This window comes from Aythya marila (genome assembly GCF_965140915.1).
Source record: "Aythya marila genome assembly, chromosome: 2".
Lineage (NCBI taxonomy): Eukaryota > Metazoa > Chordata > Aves > Anseriformes > Anatidae > Aythya > Aythya marila.
This window is the reverse complement of record NC_139043.1, coordinates 124,474,683-124,492,528: the sequence shown is the minus strand read 5'-3', so window position 1 is coordinate 124,492,528 and position 17,846 is coordinate 124,474,683. Positions and strand designations below refer to the sequence as shown.

Below are 17,846 nucleotides of genomic sequence, written 5' to 3'. Positions count from 1 at the left end.
AGACTGTAGCTTCATAAAAAATCTGCAGTACAAATCATCTGCCACCAAACTGACCTATATTTTCATTTATCACCAATACGACAATTCTCCCTAAGTGAACAGATTGCTAAATTAGTTTCACTTTGAATCTAGGCTACCCAACCACGCTGAAACATAGTGAACTATTTTAAATTACTTCTACAAAAGGCGTTGTTGTGCATACCTTATCTTGATGGCTGTGGCACATTGTGAGCAAACGTTTCAGAGGCACATGCAATTAGTAACATAGTTAAGAAGAGTGCAAAAAACAGCCAATGCTCAGAGTGGAAACCAGGTACATGGGACACTACCACGGAGAAAACTGTACCAAGCCACCACAAGAGCAAAAGAGAGAAGGAGCAAATAGGAGTGAAAGCAGGAGATGTGTGCTGGCAGGGCTGGTAGTTGAGCTGAGTATCTGGCTGGGCCAAAAGCTACACAAAAGACATTTAAAAGACAAGCGTCCGGTTTTTCACACCCATCTGTGTATCAGTGGAAGCCCAGAATCTGCTGACTGCTGATGCTTCTAGAGAATTTCACTCATGTGGCCCACAAATCATTCATGTTTATATGCATATCAGATCTCTTCCTACACTACTGCATGAACATACTATGAAAAAAGTGGCACTACAAGGCTGCTTTGTAACACATTCCTAAAGGTTCAGCTGCGAACCAAGACATTCATCAGTACAGAGACACTTAGCTCTGAAGGCACTGAGCCTGTGTTCCACTCAAGTCCTACTCTGAGCATTTAAGCTAAGTGCTGTTTTCAGTGTTTCAACAATGCTGGTTTCTGTACAGTAATGCATTTCACCCACAGTGAAAAGCTGTCACATTGCTGCATATCTATTAAATAAAACATTATAATTAGGTCAGCTAATGAGTAAAGAAGATTGAAACATTAACCACTTCAACACCATCACAGTCCTTATACCTCCTCATCTAAAAAGAGAATATCTTCTTTCCTTTGTTGTCACCTCATAACATACATTTTCTGCAAATATCTCAGCAATGCCAGTCCAATTATACAACAGCAGGAGATGATTACCGTGTGACAACATTCTAACTCACAGACATAGCCTTTCTCATATGCTTGTATTTTACTGGGGATAGTCTCCTAGTGGGATAGAGATAGAGATGACCTCCACTCACCACTGGGGACAAACAGGTCTAAAAATAATTCTGTCTGGTTCTAATTGACAACATCATGTTGGCAAATCTCTTCCGAAGACACACGAAAGCAAAATAAGCCATTCCCGCCAGCGTGCCGACCAGCAGGGTGGTGCCAAGAACTCTGGGCGCTCTTTTCTTGGCCACTCGAAACGCAGTTGGCAGAACTGCTGAGATTAATATATTGTTGACATGTCCTAAAACTTTGTAAAATGCTTTTCTCTTCACGACACGCTCATAATAGGCTTCCAAGTTGGGCCGTTTTCCATTTCCCCAGTTTCTTCTTGCTAAACCCAGAAACTTAAGCCGATGTAATGTGACAGCAAGTGACACATCTGCCAAACTGAAGAATTCACCACAGAGCCAAGGCTGACTTCCATCTTCTAATTAGAGATAAAACAAAGAATTAGTAGCTGATGGCATACAAACACACAAAGAAGCCTGCATGGCCCAAGATTTAGTTTAGTGTTATTTCAGGATGTTAATAAACAACACCAACACTTCAGCTAAGCTATGACGTTAATAATTTAACATTTTACCAGTCTTCTTCCCATTGTTCACACCCCCTCTCCACTATTTATGCAGTAACATAAAGGTTCAGCAGCCTGGCCTAAATTTGTAAAGGAAAAAAAGAGCCACATTTCAGGTTCTTGAATTAACCCCCTTACCAAACACTTATTTTTCTCAATTACATTTCTCAAATCTACATTAAATGTAACAGGAGCGGAAACAGGAGCGGGTTAGCTTTTGCTTAAAAGCTACCATTTGCCTTCAGAATTTATCATCTTGTCCATATAACTCAGCTCTATGGTATTCACTCAACATCTTCTAATTTGCTACAGACTTTTAAGTCAGAAGGAAATGAGTCTGGTGACTAATCTGCACCAAACATATTGGCTCATCAAGAAAACAGTTTGTGTTACCTATCCTTACTTTGTGCCTTTCTTGACCCAAAACCTTGTTGTCTACACTGAAATGTTTGAGAACTGATGGATATTCACACCGTCCACCGTTACTCAGAAGCACAACTGGAGACCCCAGGCTCCCTCTCTAGTCAAAGGAAAGAGGTTAATCTTTCTCAGATGACTCAGAGCTGCACAGCTAGGCAGCATCACACCTCTAATTTCAGTGAGATGATCTGAAGGGGCTTATTTGTACTGATTGTACAGGGAACTTTTGAAACCTAGGATATGAAATTAGGTATCTAGCATAGCTGCCAGTGTGAGTAATCTGCTCTAGCTTAGATCTCAAACAGAACTATGCCATTCCCTCCTCATTTGCAACATTTTTCAGTTTTTCCCACACTGCAGGCCTACAGAACCACTTGCATGAATGTTCACCTGTACCTCTGCAGAAGCAGAGGAACTCTGCAATATCCCTGTCAACCCATTTGCCACTTGAGGAAAGCACACCACAGTACAGCACACCATTGGTATCTATCCTTTTCAACTGGCTATGTAGGTCCGGAAGAAAGAGAGAGTCTGTCCTATTTCGCTGAAAAGGTATTTGGGGATAACCCAGTGTGTTAAGGTGACAGAAAGGAAGACCACAGAAGGTAAGCTGTGTGAAAGAAAGAGGTCTGCAGTGGCAGCAGCAATAACTGAATGAGGGATCTGAGCAGTAAAAGCAGCAGACGCAGAGATTGGCCATCAGCTGACAGAAGCGCTGTTCATAACCCCCTCAAATGTCAATACCTCAGACAAAACTCAAGTATTTAACAGTCATAAGTTTTACTAAATCCTGGGAGCTTGTCAGCTTTCACAAGCTCATCACTATCATACCACTTGACTCACTGGAAAGTTTATTTAACAGAAAAAGCAAGGGGCTGCTGGGAATGGTGACAGACTGCCAAACAAAATGCTACTATCCTGTGTGAGCTAAACCTCTTTCCACGCCTCTTTAACTGTTGAGTCAGTAGAAAATTTACCCTCGATTTTCAATTGCTGTTTCAAATCTACTGTCTTAATAGTAACCAATAACTGTTACAACAGCTATTTATAAAGCCAAATGCACCGTTATTGATCTGAGCAGATGCAGCTGATATTGATTGCTGCTTCATTCAGCTCCCAGTGAAGCCAGAGGCATTCCTACTGGCTCCACTGGGAACTGTACTAAACTCTCAAAAAGAAGATAACTAATCCTATTTAAACAATATTCAACTTGTATTTAGGTGGATGACAGGTAAGCACCACTGCTTTTCAAGAGGGTGGGGGATTACACCAACAGAGTATTTACACAGGTTGCTAATTCTGCACATGCCACAAATTCCAGCACCCCAAGTCTGTACGGTATTTAAAAAAGGCCTTAATTTTATCTTACTTGTGTTTAACATTAAGATCACAAACATTATAGTATTGAACTGAATCCTACAACTACAACATCAAGAATAACATTTGTAGCTACAGTTTTTCTGGTTTTGTTTACAAATGGCTGCAAAAATTGTGCAGCCAATTATACTCACACTATGCTGAAAACGTGACCAAGCACTAAGACTTCCACTCACTAACAGTAGCAGTAAACTGAACAAGTATTTAAAATCAGTATTGATCTGTTCAGTGAACCTAGATCAGTGTATGCTAAAAGTACCTATCTGGATGCACTAATGACAGTCCTATAATGGTGCTGTCAGCTGGTTTACTCAGTCTTGCCAAACATAAAGATCAAGAGGATTTAGCAAGAATAATTCCTTACCTGGTGTTTCCTCATTTCGTCGCTGCAGTTCAGTCTCAACCTGATCCAAAACTTTCTCCAGTTCATCCAGTATTTTCTTTAGGTATTTTATATTATCGTGATCCAGCAGTTTAGACTAAATATATACAGGTTAGTGTTTTAATCACTGTATAGAGTTTATACTTTTACAAGAGAAACTTCTAAGATACAACAGTACTTAGACATAAAATGTGATTTTCTCTACATAGTCCGCTGGATACCATTTGGATACTCATAACAATTCAGATAACACCAAAAAAAAAAAATTAGAGACGTCAGATATTGAGGTCTGCCTCAACCTGCAAGGCACCCAACAACCCAACACAACCGCTGATGTGTACTTACCTCTGAAGTCTGGGGGACCAGTCCAAAACTTCAGCACACACTTGAAGCGTGTAGCTGATTTGGGGGATAGAGTGCTTCACGCCTTGCAGGGTTAAATCACTGCATGACTATACTGGTAATGACAGGTGAAACAAATGTTTGTATCGTGACAGCAAAAATCTCACACTAACAACCTGGTAATAAAGGGGTGGAACACAAAGAGATTTCTTACTTTAAGGCGCTTCTGTTTTGCTATATAGGCATCTTGAAGGTCTGGATTTTCTTCCGCAAGTTTCTTCAACTCTGATTCTGTGTTACTTATTTGGCCTGATACAAAAGACAAAGGAATGGCATTAGATATCCAAATGCACTCATTCTTCAAACCCCAGAAAATAATCGATACTTTGTGTAAAAATATCACACCAAAGAAATGGGAACTGGTGCTTCAGTGAAGCACCCTTGCCAAGCTGGGATTCAGAAACATCACTGTTTGGAAAACTTAACTGCTGCCTGCATTGACCCCACCAAACCTTCTGCTCATCAGTTTGCAATAAGCTTTATAAAGTGGTGATCTGTCAGGCAACAGCAGAACTCGTGTTATTATTTTTATCTTATTCAGATAAAATAATTTTGCTGCAAACAACTATGTTAAATCCCTGAAATTCTACTACAAATACCCCATGTCTCTGATTTATTTTTTTTTTGCCTCAATTCCTGGGTTCCCAACATACTTTTGATGCTGTAAATACACAGACAGGCCCATAGTGAGATTTTCAATAATGCCACTGCAAGTCATGTGCACAACTCCACAACAAAAGCCTAAATGCTATTGAATACGGAACTAATATGTTTTCAGTCAGTTAAAATATGACACCTAAATTCATAGATTTTGGAAATGTTTATTAGGGAGTATATGGATACACTAGAAAAATATTCATTACATGGTTTAAAGAAATAAAGCTGTTAAAAATTTAGGTAATTTTATTGGTTTCTGTTACACATGTATAGCATTTTCTCTCCTGAATTTTTGCTTTGCTTGAAAATGATATACTTGCAAGCCTAGGGCATCAAAAGATGCATAAGAAGTTATCTCCTAAAAATAAATATTTCTAGTAATAAACTGAGAACAGAATAATTATAGGGCATGAATCACCTCTTCCTTGTACATGGTAATTAAGATTAGTTCCAATTAAATCTTTTAAATTGAACTGATAAAAACTTCTTTCTACAGAATAATGAACTCACTGTTTTATACATTCTTTGTTTCAGCCTGATGTGACTGGGAAAGCCATCTTTCAACACAGTATATGAAAAAGTTGAAGGATTTCATCACACAACTAAAGCCTTCTATATGCAATTAATTACTTAATTGAATTTGGTATGCACAAACAATATATAACTGGCTGATGGGTTATTATATCTAGCACTTTGAAAAAGATCAGCTTTTCAAAGCTGAAAACTAAACCATCTGGGAAAAGTTTGAACAAGCAATGAGACTGAACAATGGAATTATTTAGGAACATCTATGTGCTATTCACACAACGCCTGAAATCAAAAAAGTAGGCTTTGCTTTAAACATAAAATGATATGAACACTTCCCTATTTAGGCAAGCATTAATTTTATCTCCACCAACATAAATGCATGCATATATGTGCCTGTGAACTGAAAACAGTTAAAACCAACTAGAAGCAAGAAGGGAAAGCACACATGTTGACAGAACAAAAGTCAACATTGGAAAATGAACTGTAATAATGGCACTATTACCATGTGAAAACAGAAAAACTATCAATAATGCCTATGAGTAAATCAGAATTGCTCAGTAAACAGCTATCATCCACATTTGGGGTGCAGGGAGAAGTACACTGATATGATAATTCACATTACTTCAGTAAAAAAGAATGCTAACTATGCTTACTGAAATTACCTATTCAAGACCAAACCAGATACTTTCTATACACATTTTACTTTTAAATAGACATTGATAATTGGAACAGCAACACTGACTTTTGAAATACTCAAGAAGTTTCCAGCAGACAAAAAAGAAACTAATATTGTGATAATATTTTATAAAGGATAACCCATGTAACTACAAGGAGAAACAATCATACGACTTCTGACAAAATAATGGGGTGGCTGATAGGAGAACTGACTTGCTGAAAATTTTATGGAGGAGGATAACAGTTTGTTGGAAATGGAGTTTCTAAAGCTCACACAGCATCTTCTGTGATGTTATAAATTTGGTTATATTTAAAAGTATCTGCAGTCTTTGACTTTGTTCTATGGAGCATTCTAGAATATAATACAAAAAATCATCATCAGACTGACCACTGACTGACAAAAAAAAAAAATCAGATCTCAAACCATAGCCGCAAACAGGGAATCACCATCCAGTGGAGTTCTCAAGATGAAATTTCATGTCTGTTTAGAACTATTCGGTTCTTTTCTTAATTCTTACGAGGGAACATAAAAGTGTTAATTAAAAGTCTGCCATAGTATTAAGATGAGCAGGAACATAATTTAAGAAAAAACATCACGTGATAGCTAGTAGTTGGACTGGGTGATAACCTGGGCCTAAGAAACCAATACCTGCTTCAATACAATCCAGTACAAAATATAATTTGAAGCAAAAGATGCAGTCCACAAAAGATACAGGTCATGTTTCTTGTAGAGAGAGCAGCAAGTCTGCAAGTAGTTGTGAAAATCTAGGTCATCATTTAACATCAGCTGAACAGGGATTACCCATACAATTCTGTAATACAGTAATAAAACAAGAATAAAAAATTAAATTTTATCTCCTCATTGATACCAAAGGGAACACACTCCAAATTCCAGTTCTGGTGTCCAAACTCAGAAAAAAAAAAATAAAAGATCTGTGAGAACTGAAAGATTGTTTGCCAAGGTTTTTTCTTCTAAGTATCACTGAACTTTTTTTAAAACTAAGTATTTCTGAAAACTACTGGATTTGAATCAGGAGTTCATTTAGGAAGGTTCTCTGTTACTCAGGAAACCAGGCTACAAAACCTGCAGCTATTGCTTCTGCTCATAACATATTTTTCCATGGGAAAATGGTATGTGTAAAAAATTTTACCTCCAGGTAAAATACTGACCCCAGGGAAGTCAAAGGACATTTTACCACTGATTCTATCAGACCTACCCTTCATTCTTTATCCTGGTTCTATATTGCTATGTTATTTGCACACAGGACTTTGGTTTAAATTGTACTTCAACAATTTCCATTTTCCAGATAAACCTAGACTACTTCTTTCCACTGCTTTTCCCTGGAAATTTCTTTATAAGTATAAACAACAAAATCAGAAATTAAAATATTTACAGCTGTCACAGCTGTCATTTTCTGCTATGCACAAGAAACGTATTTTCCAGCATTAGAAAAATTAATTTCATACACACGTCAAAAATGACACACCTTTTCCATTTCCAAATCATAAGACTACAAAATCAATAAAAAGTATATGCAAAAGTTATCTAGAACTGCAGTATTAAAATCAGAGATACGTGCTCAATATATTCTGCTGAAAACACAAGATGAATGTAATCCAACATCTTACTAAATGACATGCATTCAGATCTATACCAGTACATACTACGAATTCTGCTTGTAGCATAGGCTGGAATCATGGAGTCCACGGTTAACTCGGGGTGGAGGATGCAGCCATGTGTGTAGGCATCCATAGGCAAGGAATCTAAAAGCTCTCTGTAGTGTTGCACCCTCGGATAATACATGCTCCCTTCTTCTGGCATTAATCTTGGCACTTCCTCTACAATACAGTTACAAAATAAAAGTTAGGAAAGAATCATGCAACTGATCAAAAGTCTTCCAACATGACCTCAGTTAGTTCAACTAGCACAAATGACACAGCCATCAAGAGCTTCTCTCTTCCCCAGTGTCATTCAATAGTGTTATCTGGGCTCAGCAAAATGTATATTATGCAATGCTTTATTTTAACCATTGAATAATTCTATACCTTTGCAGCAACCCACATAAGCATGTATTTAAGAGGCCTTCAAACCAGGGAATTCAGCATGGATGTTGTACTTCTAGAGTTCAGCCCTCTCACAACATGGGTTCTGATAAGCTACTATGCCTGAAACATTACAACAAAATGCTGTAAAAACTGAGGTACAGGAATCCCACTCAAAACTTCATAGTAAGTTTTACTCCTGCACACCACTGAGTTTTACCCTATCCTCAGTCTACCTTGGCCCTGCCTCCTCATTTGAGCAAAATGCCAGTATAAAATGCATATCATGTTGGCCTAACAGTGAAATTTTCTTCATTCCTTAGGAATCATAGCAGAAGCCAAAACCCCTGAAACACAAACTGTCACCTCTTCACACCTCAAATAATACGAGTCTGCATTTTCTTAAAAATTGAGCAATACAGACACAAAGAATTTCAAAAGCAATCACTTACAAGAATTTTCTCCCTACATTTTTTTAAATATATTTATTCCATTTTTGGCTCCAAAAATAATTGACTTGTTCTACTTTTTTTTTTCCCCAAGATTTTTCTGGAATTAAATAGTAGTGTAAATTATCCTTTTTTTTTTTTTTTTTTCTTGCTGAAAAGCAGGGTCTGTCTGACAATGGCTGGCACTGTGCAACATTATTTTCAGTGGCGGCCTGAGTACAGAATTAGCACAGCACTGTGCTGTCATTTTATCGGTGTCTCTGTGCCACCAGAACAGGTAAGAATGACAGAGGCGTTTCTTTGAAACATTGCTTCTTGTGAAGGTACCACAAGGTCATGTTCAGTTGGTTTGAAATGAAGGTGTTTTTATCCTTACCACCAGCTACCAGAACAGCCCATTTACCTGTGGGATCATAAACATTTTGTGTTCATGAACAAAACAAACACGAAGTGATACAGAACTGACTCTGACACTGCTGCAAAATACATGGGAAAGATGATGCATTGAAACGTCTTTACGATTACCATCTACAAAGGTTGCTTCAAGGTAATCGATAATCTGGGTGGCCTCACAAATGATATTTTCCCCGTGGATAAGGACAGGCACTTCTCCAGACGAATTTAAACGCATGAACCACGGCTCATTGTGCTCGCTCAGGGGCAGATTTACGTCGTGTTCTTCACACTTGAGGGCTTTCTCTGCGATTGCCAAGCGCACCTGAAAAGGCATTGTCAGAGAATCAGGCAATATCCCGGGCTGGAAGGGACCCACAGGGATCATGGAGTCCAACTCCTGGACCACCCAAAACCCAGTCCATGTGTCTGAGAGCGCTGTCCAGACGCTCCTTGAGCTCCAGCAGCTCGGGGCCGTGACCGCTGCCCTGAGGAGCCCATCCCAAAGCCGGGCCCTGCCGGGCCCCTCCCTCAGCCCGCCGCGCCCCGGCCCGCCCGCAGCCGCCTTCCCCTCACCGCGCGGCTTCGGCAAATGGAGGCGGCTTTGAGCCCCTCTCGCCTCACCTTCTGCGAGGAGAAGGACTGCGTCCAGTGGTACAGCACCAGCGGCGCCGCCGCCCCGCCGGGCCCCGCCATCCCCGGCCGCCGCTCTGGGAGCCGAGCGGGCGGCGGCACGGCACGGCACGGCACGCTGCGCAGCGCCGGGCGGGGCAGGAGACCGGGGCCTGCTCCTGGAAATCAAACGAAACGGGAAATTAAACGAAAGGGGAAATTAAACGAAAGGGGCTGCAAGCGGGGGGGAGGGAGGAGGGTAACGGGGGTGCTGCTCGCCCCCAGCCGGCCCCTGGCTGCGGGGAAGCCACCCGCCCGCCCGAGGGAGGCGCCGAAAGATGGAGGAGCAGGTTAAAAGGTCACAGGGCGTTTTTTAAAATCTTTTTTTTTTTTTTTTTCTTGAACAGGTATTTTCACCGTGAATGTCAAGAACAATGGCATCATGCTCTCCGGAAAAAAAAAAAAAAAGGTTACCAGAAAACAGCTCCTGAATCAGACCCTGTGGGTATACATACTCCATTGCCAAATGCACATCGCTTGTAGCCATAGCAAGAAGAAGTAAAAATGCAAAATAATACACATTGTTTTTGTCTCCAGCGGTGTCATTTCAATGGCAAGAGACAAGGCTTGTCAATTTTATTATTTTTTTTTGACACCATCAAGGAAAATTGAACTGGGGTGGGGGGGGTGAGGGGAAGAGGGTACATGAAGTAATGTCCTGTAAAGCATTTGATTTAAACAAACAAACACAGCTTCCAAAACAAACAAACAAAAACACAAACAAAAAACACTTCTTCTATATCTCACCCCACCCTGTAGACAGCTCGGGGGGTGCAGTTGCTGATCACGTCTCAGGGATGAGGCCTGCACTACCTGCTATGTCAGGGTGGCAAGGCAGCAAGGAGAGCCGGTGGGGCCATGCAGAGGAACACTTTTTGCTTTCCTTCACCCTCACCATCGGGGCAGCAGGAAAGGTGACAGCATCAGGTGAGCCCAAGGAACCCACACACACGATCAGTTTCTGTGTACCTGATGAATCCTGCAGGTAGCAACCCAAACTGAGCAGTACGTTGAGAGCTACGTTATGACAAGGAGTACATTTGATTTTATGGGAAATTTTAGCTAACGTTAATCAAGGAAATTAATTTAAATCACTAAAGGAGACAATTTAATAGACAAATCTTATACATCAAAAGGGATGATCATAGGAAGATTTAGAGGCCTAAATTTGCAGAAAGTGACGCCTATGGCTATTTTATTAAGGTTATCACATCAACCACATGCAAGTGCTCTGCAATCAAGTATGAATTCTTTATTACAACATTCTAAAATATATATTTTATTAGTTAACATTGGGGGCAAATGTAAGCCTACTATCTTGGGAAAGGAGCTCAGAAGTAATATAATAACTATAATAACTGACATATCCATGTATGCAGCAAGATTTCCCCTTATGGGGCCATTAAAGCTTAGATCAGAAAGTGCTAAACCTCTTTAATTAAATATACATTAAAAGTAGTTCAATACTTTACCTTCCCAAATAAATAACATTTAAAACAAATTAAAATTAATTTGTAAGGAACCACGAAATGACAAATAACAGCAAAGATTTCATTTTATTTAGATTTTAATAAAATGCTTTGCATTGTGTTCTCACATCCAAACATTTCAAAATTATACACCTTACGTATTTCATAACTAACACCAACACAGGAAGCTGGTAATGTTCCCACAGAATATCTATTATATTTTTGATTAAACAACATCTGCGTCTTAAAATTTGAAGATTTCTATGCCAGTTTTTGTAGGAGAATCCATTGGGGAAGGAAAAAATAAAATAAAAAATAAAAAAGTTTCTTTGGCATATTTGAAAAAGACAAGAATCCAAAACTAATTACGCATTCAATTTAGCATGTGCAATCATAATCAGATACTTCTTTTCCCTTAAATCCAGTCATAGCTATAGCTATGAAATACCACCAGTGTATCCATGTTTACATTCATGGCTTGCATAAACAACACTTAAGGTTAAGAACCCCTTCGGATATGCCAATAGATACAGAAATGCTATTAAAGGTGGAGTCAGACCTGGTGGTTATGTCAGAGGTCGCTGAAAGAGCAGGCATACGTACATACCTTGCGGTCAGGAGTGCTTGCGGTGGGCTCCCTCCTCCCCATAACTTGCAAGAAGCTGTTTTCAGAACTGACCACAAGAGGCCTCCCTTTTCTAAAAATAGGAAGCAAAGCAAATTCTCCCTTTTGAGATGCTTAGGAAGAAATGTGGTTGATGCCTTTTCATTCTGAATAAACACATGCCTATCCACGTATGTTTTCTCCTAAACCCCTAAAACTTCTAATGCATGAATAAAAGTGAGCAGAAGTGCCAGATAATGCAAAGGCTCAAAGCATCTTGAAAAACCTTAATCCAAATACATTTATATAGACTTCCCCAAAACTATACAGAATCAAAAGTAAAGTTAGTTTCTGTTAGGGTCCTTTTTAATGTGTGAATGCAATGATTACAAAAGCAGCACAAAGCACAAAAACATAAAACTGCACATCTCGTTGGCATTTTAGCACTTTGTCATTGAAAGCAGTCTGTTGGCATTGTGTGTTAAATCACTTTTCTTTCCATACTGATATTCTTGCCCTGTTTCTCTACATGGCCTCTCATGGGCCTTCTTTTTAGCATTTTGCATTTCTTTATTTTATATCTGTATACATACAAAATATATATATATATAGAAATGTTTATTTCTACACACACTTCTATAAGGTTTTTATAGAAGGTTTTTATTTATACACACACTTCTATAAGGTTTTTCGTGCCTCTATTTTTACATCATGGAAAAAAAAAAAAAAAAAAAAAAAAGTAATATACACAGATACTACCAATAGATAAGCAGTACCAAAAATCAATTGAAGTTGCAGCTGTATAAATTAGGTCAAAGATCTGGAAATCAGTATTCTGGTTTTCTTCCTTATTTTAGCACCCCATGATATTGTCAGGAAACAACTAGGCCATATGTGAAATGATTGATGCAAGTAAACAAAATGATCAGTTCTTTGTACAGATTCAAAGCCAAGTTTGATTTGTTTACAGAAATACATATTTACGTATTTGTCCTTCTTTTCTATGCAGACATAGCCATTATAGGTGAAAATTAGCTGGAATCTGCATGTGCATCGCTAGCAGAATCATTGGTTCAGACCCAGCCACAGAACTGGTCTAACTAAAAGTGTTGCAGGAGTTAATACTGGTTGGGAAAATAAGATGGATTCTATTCTGAACCTTCTGTCATCAATATTTATTGGGCTAAATCCCAGTTGCAGACTCTGCATTACTGGCAATGACATAAGTTAAAAAGAGCAGAGCATTAAATTCAAATACGCAGGTGAGATTTAATATTGACACAAGAAATGTCTTTAATATTTTTATATGACTGATGAATGACTTTTATATGACTTTTAATATGACTGATAAATTAGATATGCAGCTATTTAGAAACAGTGAGAGCACAGAGCAAAGTTACATCCCGACAACCACAGTTCAGATATCTGTGCCCTAATGTAACTGTGTATAAAACCATGGAAGGGTGCCAACCTAAGTAATCCTAGATAGTTCATGCATATTCTTAAGAAATATAATTACTGAGTTACCAATTTACATCCAACAAAATCCAGCTATCTATAGAACTTATTTACTCACTTTCAAAGTTACTTGCCATATCATACTAGGTTTTCTTCAGGGTGTTCACCATAACATTCTGCTGAATTTTTCCCTAAATGAATGTTCCATGCAGAAGTTTCAAATATTGACACTTCAGAAATACTGCTTAATAACGTGGTTTTTTTTCTTTATAAAATTATTGTTAGTAGTTATACAGAAAGCCTATTACAAAATAATTAGTAGTGACTGCAGACATTTCTAATTCTTGAGATACAATAAAAATTGTCATTGTTCTAACACTTTAAGAACTTCCACAGTTTTAATGATTGTAATCAGTTTTCCTGAAACATCAGGCTTTTTAAACAAGGACAGAAATACATTTAATATATTTCCTTGGAGTACAAAACTTCTTAAAAACATAACTTCTTAAGAATAAAGCTTAAAATGTTGGTATTATCATTACAGCTTTATCCAATACAAACTATATCTTCAAATTATAAAATCTCTTAGCCAAATTCAAAAGATCAAAAGCTATAAACATACTTTGTGCTTCTTGTCTCTGTGCATACATGTAATATGCTGGCTAAGGAACTTAATAGTTCCCCAGGAACCGAGGAACAGTTCTGCAAATAATTCCATATGCTCAACTTTTCTCACATCAACTTAAATGTCACTACTCGCCTGAGTAAAAATTCTATTAAAATGTTCTCCTGTGCTCCGAATCTCTGTGAGGAGCATCCAGGTGTGGATTTATATTCTGTTTTTAATGTAACAGTGATGACAGTTTGTTGAGCAAAGACTGACATCATGTTACATAATGGCACAGCACTGTCTAGCACACTGGGTTTTGGCTTCCCATTAAAAAAATTTACATACTAACAGCACAAATAGTGAATAATAATATAAATAGTATATAGTATAGTATAAATACAAAATAGTATCTTACACCTAATACCTGTGGCCAAGAACAGAACATTCAACTCTGAGCTAGTAAAATAGATTATTTAGTTGCTGAAACAAGGTCCACTAAAGTTAGTGGAGTGATCCGTAATGACTTCAGTGGGTCATATAACAGGTCTTAGGCCTGTTCAAATTCTACTACAACCATGCTGCAAAACTGGAAGATCCCCTAGCTGGGATGACACCCAACCAAAGAGAACCTTAAGGAAATCTGAAGGGTCTGAAATAAGCCCAAAGTTTTAGCATTTTCAAAAATTTCTAAAAAAAATTTGTCACATTTTTTATTGAAACTATGGTAACAAAGCTCCTAATTGAACTTATAGAAAGAGCTTAAATCAAACATTTGATCTTTTTCAGCCAACTGCTCACAAAAATAGTTTTAAAATACTTTAAAGAGTTATCATATACATTTCCATTGTCAAATAAAAAGATAGCTGACACTGCAGAAGTGCCATTACTTAAAACGACATTAATCGTTAAGAAAACATAAAAAAATACAGTTTTTAAATAAGGAAATTCTTATTTCTTCAACCTCAATTCTTGATGTTTGTTCATTACCTTCAGACCAGCCTGGACTTAAAAAAAAAAAAAAAAAAAAAAGATGCTAAGGGGAAAATATTTCTGTTGGCATCTCACTTCAGGAGACAGTCAGACACTCATGTTAGATGGGAATAAGAAAAAGTGTTTTTAAGAGCTTAGGTCACCCTCTGTTCTGGAGAGGAACACCAGAACAGGAACAATAACAGGGGCTGTCCTGTGCTACACCAGAGCTGCCCCATGACACCCAGGGATTCTATGTCTCAGCATCGGGGCAGGCAGAGCAGTCCTGCTCAGGATTTCTCATGTAGGGGCAGAGGCCATAAGCATGGATAGAGTGTTTTCCCTTTCAGAGCAACATTTTTATTTTTTTAAACTAAAGCACATAAACTATGCATGTGTTTTAGCATCTTTGCACAATTATAGTATGACAGACAAAAAGAAAACTACAACGGTCAATTATGATATTATAAACTTACTATATTTACTGTATTTTGAAAAGCTGAAGAAATTTTCATCATGTTCGACTTCTCTATATCCAGCCAACTGGAATTTTTATTCCTGATATTTCCCAGTGGAGGGCCCTGTGCACGCATGACTTACAGTAGCACCAGCTCTCATTTCTATGCTTGACAAAGGGAGACTCAGAGTTCCTGTTACACAACCTCCATTCTCCTCTGCCAGACAGCAGAATCCCATTTTGTTAGGCCTTTGGACAGATTTAGATTTCTTCTCCTGATTTTTCTTCATAGTAACAAAATTGCTACTCCGTATTTGATTGATAATAGTTCCTTGAGGTTTTCAGCCCCTTGCCGAGTGTTGATGAAAATGCACAAAAGAATTGAATTGTTAGGTGAGACTATTTAATAAACCCCTGAGTCCTGATCCAAAAAGGACTATATTCCACTCTAATTTATAGAGTCTAATATATATATATATATATATATATATATTTAGTCTGTAGGTGAGTCTTATTTCTAAAACATCTCTCAGTTTAGTAATCAAGTGTGTTTTGGGTGTACTGAATAGCAAGAAAAGGTCAACTCTAATGCTTTATGGACAAAGGTATTTTGTGGCACCCGGGTATTTCCAGTGAAGTTAACTCCAATGTGAGTAATAATCATTTAAGAAATTGGGATTTTTTCATTTGGTTGTTATAAACTATCTATGCCACTTAAAATGTCAATTTTTCAATGCTTGAAATAAAAGAGCAGCAGAATATAAAATATGGCTAGACAAATTCATTACCAAACAGCACACACAGTATTCACCTACCTCCTCTTGTAAGCAAGACCCTCATTTGTGAAAGTATAAATAGGACAAGATACAGTCTTGGGCAGCAATAGATCTGGGCACTGAATAGCTGTCTATGTTCTTTTGGCACTAGCTGAAACATGCTGGCATGATTTTTTCTTAACTGCATAACGTCACTCACAAATAGAGAACAAATACCAGAACTACTGCTCTGAAAACACACTTCCTTCATCATATTTATCTCAATGAGATTTTCATAAGGAAAATAGATGTAGTGTATTATTGCCAGCTGATGGAACATGTATAAAAATGCACTTGCATTTACCGAGTTATCTGACACACACACACACACACACACACACACAAACAAAAAAAAAGCTATATAGAGAAAGGGATGAATTTAAATCCTGTGTGTAACTGATACAAATAAAAGCATGAAGTTGTCTCCGTGCCCTGTGCAAGTGTAGAGAAGTGAGTGCAGCAGGTGATGGTATGTGTCTGAAATAACAAACCCTTTCCACTAACACCCGAGCTAGTATACAGGGTGGCCAGGCAAAGTCCAAACTGAGAAGCTGAAACTAGCTTTTCCAATTTTACAGAGATGCATAAGTCTGGGGAGGTGGGAATGCACCATGCCTCAATTTAATTCCTGTCATTTCAAAGTCCTCATAATAAAATACATATTAAAAAAAATAAAAGCTGTATTAATAGATATGTTCATAGTCATAGTCTATATTAATAGGTGTGCTCATAGTCAGTCCATAGTCAATATGGACAGAGCTTAGGGAAAAGAAAGAACATCCTTTTGGCCCAGGGGGGATAATCTATATTTTGAAGATGAAGAAATGAACACATCCTTCTCTTAGACTTGAATAATTAAAATTTAACCTCTAATGAGTGAGATAGGCCACCATCATAGACCTTGAAAGCTATCACAATTTATTGTAATATAATGCACAAAATGAGAAATAACTGGAACAAATGGGGGGGAGGGGGAGATGATGAGGGGTGTCTTTAATCTTAGCCTCTGACCTCAAGTTAGAGTACATATTAATTCCAATTTTGACATTGTGTACAACCTAAGACAGTTAAACAAAGAGCTATTTTTCAGTCCACCTTTCCTCCCTTACAAAAGCTTCATGCTTCACTGGTTCCAAGTCACTCAAAAACATAATCAAGTTAACGTGAAAAGGGAGTCCAACAAGAACAGGCTCACATCTTGGAGCAGTGTTTTATACTGTGATTAAATTTGCATTCCCCCTAAATTGTGTTTTGTTTGAACTCTCTGGCTTGAGATCCTGTTTGCTCCTGTTTTCTTGATGTCAACTTCTTCACTGCAGAAGATCCCTCCTAACTGCAGCTGTATTTGTAAATGTTTCATCAAAGACCCTGAATGTCTGGTAACCAGCAGACCTGTTGGGTGCTACAAATGTGATCTGGGTCTATCTCAGGGGAAGAACAGCATGACCATATTTATTGCTGATGCTATTCTGGGGGCCCTATGACATTCTTCTCCCCTCTGGCTGAGAAATGCTCACCCGTTCATCTTTCAACACTCACTCCAAGCATGACAGGATGAAATAAAACAAAATTTACTGGTAGCAAACTTACTTGCATATTGAAGACTTATATTTTAATAACTTCATTATACACACACATATGCATATTTCAATAATAGTGTTAAATATTTTGTGCTCTAAGTAGGTTGGACACTTAGGTTAAATTGAAAAGGGAAAGGGAAAGGGAAAGGGAAAGGGAAAGGGAAAGGG

The 17,846-nt window shown here is 38.1% G+C and overlaps 1 protein-coding gene across 1 annotated transcript; it reads right to left on the bottom strand.

The window, feature by feature from the left end:
* Positions 1-1,159: 1,159 nt before the first annotated feature.
* Positions 1,160-11,875, bottom strand: GDAP1 (ganglioside induced differentiation associated protein 1). The gene is made up of 7 exons (XM_082754833.1): positions 11,793-11,875; positions 9,669-9,835; positions 9,177-9,369; positions 7,825-7,998; positions 4,454-4,548; positions 3,880-3,994; positions 1,160-1,571 (listed from the first exon to the last, which is right to left on the bottom strand). Exons 2-7 carry the CDS (start codon positions 9,738-9,740, stop codon positions 1,189-1,191), a joined length of 1,032 nt encoding a protein of 343 aa, XP_082610959.1. The 5' UTR covers positions 9,741-9,835; positions 11,793-11,875; the 3' UTR covers positions 1,160-1,188.
* Positions 11,876-17,846: the final 5,971 nt, after the last annotated feature.

Bases quoted from the DNA above. Each gene is read 5' to 3' on its own strand.
- GDAP1 (XM_082754833.1), bottom strand. From the start codon at position 9,740: ATGGCGGGGCCCGGCGGGGCGGCGGCGCCGCTGGTGCTGTACCACTGG. The intron at 7,999-9,176 runs GTAATCGTAAAG...ACTGTATTGTAG, and splicing joins TGAAGCAACCTTTGTAGATG to AGGAAGTGCCAAGATTAATG. The intron at 1,572-3,879 runs GTAAGGAATTAT...ATCTCTAATTAG, and splicing joins ACGAAATGAGGAAACACCAG to AAGATGGAAGTCAGCCTTGG.